General features: G+C 34.1%; 1 protein-coding gene across 1 annotated transcript; it reads left to right on the top strand.

Moving 5' to 3' along the window:
• Positions 1-467: 467 nt before the first annotated feature.
• On the top strand, positions 468-6,005 carry PDCD10 (programmed cell death 10). Its single transcript, XM_010074349.1, has 7 exons — positions 468-689; positions 1,315-1,368; positions 2,143-2,260; positions 2,829-2,955; positions 3,341-3,419; positions 3,720-3,802; positions 5,525-6,005. Exons 1-7 carry the CDS (start codon positions 594-596, stop codon positions 5,604-5,606), a joined length of 639 nt encoding a protein of 212 aa, XP_010072651.1. The 5' UTR covers positions 468-593; the 3' UTR covers positions 5,607-6,005.
• The last annotated feature ends 455 nt before the right edge of the window (positions 6,006-6,460 follow it).

The following is a 6,460-nucleotide window of genomic DNA, read 5'->3' as shown; positions in this document are numbered from 1 at the left end:
ACTGATCTGCAGCAGAATCACAGCTTGATGCACATGCAAAAATTCAGAGTATTTATAGGTAGTCTTAATATTAATTGTCATAATGCATCTGTATGGGGTTGGGTTTTACAGCATGTAATGCTTTTTAAGCTTTTTCTATGTGAGTTGTCAGGAACCTTATGCTGCTGCTTACAAGTGATGGCAAGATTTTTATCATACATATCAAAATCACTTCTTTCAGAAAAATTAATTCCATAAGAACTTTAAGTAAAACATTTTTGGTAGTACCTTATTCTTTAAAATATCTGTTCACTTAATAGATTTCAATTAGAGTTTTGAAGTTAATTTAGTAGCCATTCCATATTTACTCAACTTGTGTCATAAGTAATTCCTGGTTTCTAGGCAGTGACAAACTAATGTTGTGTGCCTTTTCATTTTTTGAACCTGTCAGTCATGAGCATTCATAACTGGTTTTTTTTCCTTTCATAATCTAAGGACAATATATTTTTCAAGTTCTTCAAGGATTCTTGCACAACGAGGAAAAAGAAGAAACATTTCGGTGAATGAGGAGGTTTTTGCTTCTATAGTGTTTTCCTTGAGAAGCGGGTCTTTGAATGAGGATGACAATGGAAGAGATGAAGAATGAAGCAGAGACCACTTCTATGGTTTCCATGCCTCTCTATGCTGTTATGTATCCTGTCTTTAATGAGGTAAGCTGCATTTTGCTTTAGAATGTAATAATCCCCTTTACATTGGGAAATATGATCACAGTAACAAGTTGCTTATCCTGATTGGGAAAGCTTTGTGTTGAACAGAGTCTTTCTGTATTGTTGTATCCTTCTTTCCATGAATACATCAAAGATTGCTAGTTGTCATGGCCGGGATCTTTTTTCTTACCTTTTACAGAAGATTTTCACAAAAATCCTAGGTCTGACATTCTATAGCAGAAAGTCATATACAGTTGAACATGTACCTGTGAACAGCTTGATATATTTTAATTTTATTGCTAATGGCTATAATTTAGTAGGCTATTTCTTTTTCTGCGCGTGTCTGAGATGGTCAAGATGTTCTCAAAAGCTTCTGTCAGACTTCTGCTGTAGGCTGGATAAATGCAAAATATGTCCAGTGACATGTTTGATTTTAATGTTTATTTGGGGGAGAAGTCTTTCCTTTGGGATCAAACTTTATAATAGCTCTCCCTCAAATGAGACCAGTAATTTGAATACTTCTGTCAGTTCCCTTTTTCATTATACTGTATAAGGCAAGGTGTGAGTACTTGACTTGTTTTGTTCTGATAACATTTGAATTGCTAAATTTTATAAACTTTTATTGCAGCTAGAAAGAGTAAATCTATCTGCAGCTCAGACACTGAGAGCAGCTTTTATTAAGGTGAGTAGTAACTTATACTGAAGAACGATATTTTAAAAGGTAAACCGTATATGATGAAGCTAAAAAGTCAGCTGTCTTATTTCCTTGTGTCTAAATGTTTGAAGACTGCATCCTTGATCCAATAGTCTAAAAATAAAAATCAAGTGGACAATTGAATGGACTGTAAGTTTCAGGTGTCTGCAAATTTTGAGTAGAAGTCTGAATGATAGAAGCATATTGAGGAATTTAAACAGAATCCTGTCTTCCATGTAGTAAAAAAGTACACAAGTAGTGTGAATACCTCCAGTGTTAGTCTAGCTTAGCTTTACTTTTAGATATGTCACCAATCAGAAGGGTTTTTTGTGAAAAAGCAATTCCGAGATGATATTTGAGCGTATGATGTGATTCATAAGAGACAAATTTATAAAATGTCGTGTGGAAGATGGGGGAGTAGCACCTGTGTTTGAGTGAATTAAATCCCCATGAATACAATATCTTTGTCTCCAAGCTTAGTGTTTTTAGAAATAGAATATAGAATTTCATGAACGACTTTCTTATTCAAATTGAAATGAGTGAAAAGGCTTACTGGAAAAGTTGTTTATACAAAATCTCTGTAAACTGAGAAAAATGGATGTTATAGTGAAAGAATGTAATCTACTAGTTTAAAGCCATTAGACTTCTAAATTTTCTAGCAAAGTCCTGCAGTATATAAAGCAAGTTACGTGAAAACCTGTCTTTGTGCTTGCCGTATTCAGGTCATGCATATTTAAGAATAAAAATTTTTTTGACATTCAGGCTGAAAAAGAAAATCCAGGTCTTACACAGGACATCATTATGAAAATTCTGGAGAAAAAAAGTGTGGATGTGAACTTTACAGAATCTCTTCTGCGTATGGCAGCTGATGATGTAGAAGGTAATCTCTCTTATGTTGAATAAGTTTATTTTTAATTACACTGTGAACTAGCAAAATGCCTATCTTTATGCCTGTTTTGAGAAAGGTTATTTGTTTTTTATAGATTTTTTTTTTTCAGCATAGTAGGAGAATATTTGTATTTTCTGAATACCTCTTTTGGAGAAGTTAAATATCCCTAAAAAACATACCTGACTAATAAGAGAGAAAGAAAATGAATGTTTAGAACTGTGTTTATGCGGGTGCATAGTTCACCTTTCAACAATAAAAAAGTGTATATAGAGTATAATATCTTCCTTTTCTCTGCTTTTGATGAGCGTCTTCAGTGTCTCACTTCAATAAAGTAATATGGGCTCTTTTCCTGGCTTGCGCTAATAAAGATTATTGTTGCACTGTGTTTCTCTTGATGCAGAGCATGTGCACTGCAGTTTCCTGGTCATGGCTATTTTTGTGCTGTTCACCTTCAAATGTAACATGGCAATACTGCTGCATTTTTGTGAAGTAGTGTTTTTTGCTGTCACTAGAGAGTTGAGGAAAAACTAATGGTATTTTTGAATATGTTCTTGTTTAGAATATATGATTGAAAGACCAGAACCAGAATTCCAAGATCTTAATGAAAAGGCACGAGCACTTAAACAGATTCTTAGTAAGATTCCTGATGAGATCAATGACAGAGTGAGGTTTCTTCAGACAATCAAGTACGTACTGTATTATGTATTTTTCTGCAGATTAAGGAGTTGAACTTTTTATTTACATCTGAATGTTCAAATGCTGTAGGAGATGGTAGCAACACTCTTCCCATTGGAAAGGAGCCTGATCTTTGCTTATAAATGAGCAGACAGAATTGAGGATTTTGAAGGAGAGCCCCCTGTTACTAGAACAAACTTAAGTTGCCAATTCCTAGTTTGAATTCTCATGTCACTGGTCTAGCTCTTTGTATTTGGTCTTGTAACAGCCTGTTTGATGCTTATTGTATAGAGACTGTTTTAAGAAGTATTTGACTACTAGAAGGAGATTAAATTCCAACATTTAAATGTTAATTTAAGTTAAGGATGTTACAGCTATCTTTTTATTGCCAAATAGGGACATCGCAAGTGCAATAAAGGAACTTCTTGACACAGTAAATAATGTCTTCAAGAAATACCAATATCAGAACCGGCGGGTATGTGCAATAACTTTTTATACAATATTTGTAATAGTATAAGAGGAAGCATATATTTTTGATCAAAGGATGAATAGGAGAGCTTAACTGGTCAATGACATAAGACTTTAACAACAAGATTGTTTTATGGTAGATCTGAGCAGTTTTATAGGAAGAGGGTGATTTCTCTGCACGTCTTCTCAAAAAAAAATTCCTATACCTACATAATGTTAGCCAATCTTCTCAGTTTAACATGAAGATTCTGACTGTACCCAACAATATGCAAACTAAGAATCTGCACCTGGTGTTTTTGTTTCTTAGGCACTTGAGCACCAAAAGAAAGAGTTTGTAAAATACTCCAAAAGCTTCAGTGATACTCTGAAAACCTATTTTAAAGATGGAAAGTAAGTATGTTTTTGTACTAACATTTTACATAATGAAAGATCTTGTTGACTAACAGGGGAAAATAAGACAAGCTTTTGGGTGTAAGCTACTTTCTTCAGGACTTGCCGAATTTTTTTCCTCACCTGCATCCTCAGATCATCATGGCTTCTTTAAAATACTTTTATTCCTTTTGTAATGCCTTTGAGGAAAGGGAAGCTTGTTAAATGCACCATTATACAACACCCATGTGCAGTATTAGCTTTGAATTTAAATATATGAAATTAAATTTTATGGCCTTGTGGTTTTTCTCAGTGCATATACAAGGACAAAAAAATTTATGAATGGTTTATTGAAAAAAGTAATTACCTATTTGAGATATCACTTGCAAAATCTAAACATCTCTGTAGTGTTTCTTCAATGTATGCATTTATTGTCCTTTCTTTATATTGCCCTTTCTTTACTCCTTATGGTGCTTTGCAGTATTTGGAATTTCTCAGCTGATTAGTCTTTTTATATTTGAACATTTTAGCCTTCAAAGTGAGACTGTTTTCAGGTTTTCACCTTGGGTTTTGAAGTCACTATTATTGTATATTCCATGGTTGTGGCTGTTGCAGATGAGGAGTGATCCCCCTCAGATTTTGACAATGCCAAAGTGTTCTATATGCTCCTGTTTTAAAGATGAGAACTAACTTTCATGACTGGTCTCACTGAGTTTGATAAAGACTAAGAGCACACAGGGGACAGTGCATTACTAAAGGAGAGAAAAGTTTTGAGACCAGCTGTGAATACTACTGTGCTCCTATCGAAGCATTTTTCTTTCCCCTCCTCTTATTGAAACTGGAGATGAATTTGGTAATGATACCAAAATGAGAAATTCAGACTTTCGTAGCTTTATGATTACTGAACCGATGAATAGATAAGTTTTCACATGAACTAAGTCTAAAAAGTTTCAGTTGATCAGAAAACTAGTTGACTGAAAAAAATGAGGAAAGGGTTGTATGTGTTGTGCATGTAGCCCAACCATACTGAAAGAAAACATCTTTATTTACCCCCTGTGAAGTGAATGCTGTGCTGTGTATTGTGGGCGCAAGCTCTAAGCATGTTGGGTATTTTCGGTATGGCAAGAAATCCCATGTAAAGCTTTTATTTCATATCTGTGTATAATCAGAAGTAATTTAAATCTGAACTGCATGTTGAATAAAATACCCTGCTCCCACCAGTCAAAGAAACAGCACTAAACAAAAGTCATGTTAACAGGTGTCATGACTGAGCTGAAAAACTCAGTGACCCCACACCTCTTTCTTAACAAAAAAGTAACTGAAATAGTATGTTGCTTCTATATGCATGCATGCTTAGTATTTCTTGAGGAAAGTGTTGCAAATTCTGAAATTACATTTCATGTTCAGCTCTGACAAGAACAGGTGCTTAATGATCATCTGCTCCACTCTTTTTCTTAGTAAGCTAAAACCCCAGAACTAAATGATTGATGTCAATGATGATTGAGAGACAAAGTCTTTAAGTTCCTGCCAATAAACACAGTCTTTCTAGGATTAGCTATGTAAATAATTCTGTCTGTTTGCCAACACTAAGCTTCAGGTAGATCATGATATGGTAAAACATCAATATGCTTCTAGTTTGCAGAGCCTAGATGCCAATATATTTAGTTGCTCAAATTTAATGCTCTATTTATTGAATGGCATGTTTCTAAAAATGTCTGAAGCAGTATCTTTCTCTCTTAACAGGGCAATAAACGTGTTCATAAGTGCCAACCGACTAATTCATCAAACCAACTTGATACTCCAGACCTTCAAAACTGTGGCCTGAAAACTGTATATGTTGGGAGTTGTACTTTTCAATGGTGGATAGGGTACCTTTATATGTAAATTTTAAAGTTTTGACTGTATAAATTATCAGCCCCTCTTGAGGGGCCTAATGCAGGATTTTGAATGGGATTATTGCCATCTTACACCATATTTTTGTAAAACATTGTAGCTTAATCATAATCTTACAATGAAGATTTTGCATCACTTTTTGCTATTATCATTCTTTTCAGAATTATAAGCCAAAAGAATTTACGCCTTAATGTGTCATTATGTAACATTCCTTATAAGAATTGTAAATATTTGGTGTTCTGTTTCTGACATTTTAACTTGAAAATGGAAAACTGCAAGATTATGTATTTAACAATATTGGTGGCAAATATTCAATAAATAGTTTACATCTGTTGAACTGTCTTTTTCTATGTGAACAACAATGCATAACTCATCTTTCTAGAACTGCAGAACATTCATTAGATGGAAAAATTAAATTTCTTTGGGTGCTTAAAGCCACTGGCAGTTCAAATCATTATAAAATGAGGGTTTTTCCTTAAAATATTTTTGGCGAAATAATAATAATAAAGAACCTCAGAAGTGAGGTGTGCTCTTGTTTTTGATAGAAACTAAATCCCATTTCTTTCTTAATTTTCTGTTGGTGGAGAGTTAACAGGTTTTCTCCTACACTACGCTGAGGTTTTGAGAATAGAATTACTTTGAATATATGCAGCTGACTATGCAGCAGAGGGTGAACTTAAAATATTAAGATAAATGGGGTTTATATTGGTACCCTTTTGGGAGAGGAGAAAAAGATAGAACTCTTCCAGGTAGCACTAGTGATGTCTATACTATGCATGCCAGTAA

Source organism: Pterocles gutturalis, unplaced genomic scaffold, assembly GCF_000699245.1.
Source record: "Pterocles gutturalis isolate BGI_N339 unplaced genomic scaffold, ASM69924v1 scaffold16202, whole genome shotgun sequence".
In the NCBI taxonomy this organism is placed as follows: Eukaryota; Metazoa; Chordata; class Aves; order Pterocliformes; family Pteroclidae; genus Pterocles; species Pterocles gutturalis.
This window is presented reverse-complemented; position numbering and strand designations above follow the sequence as displayed.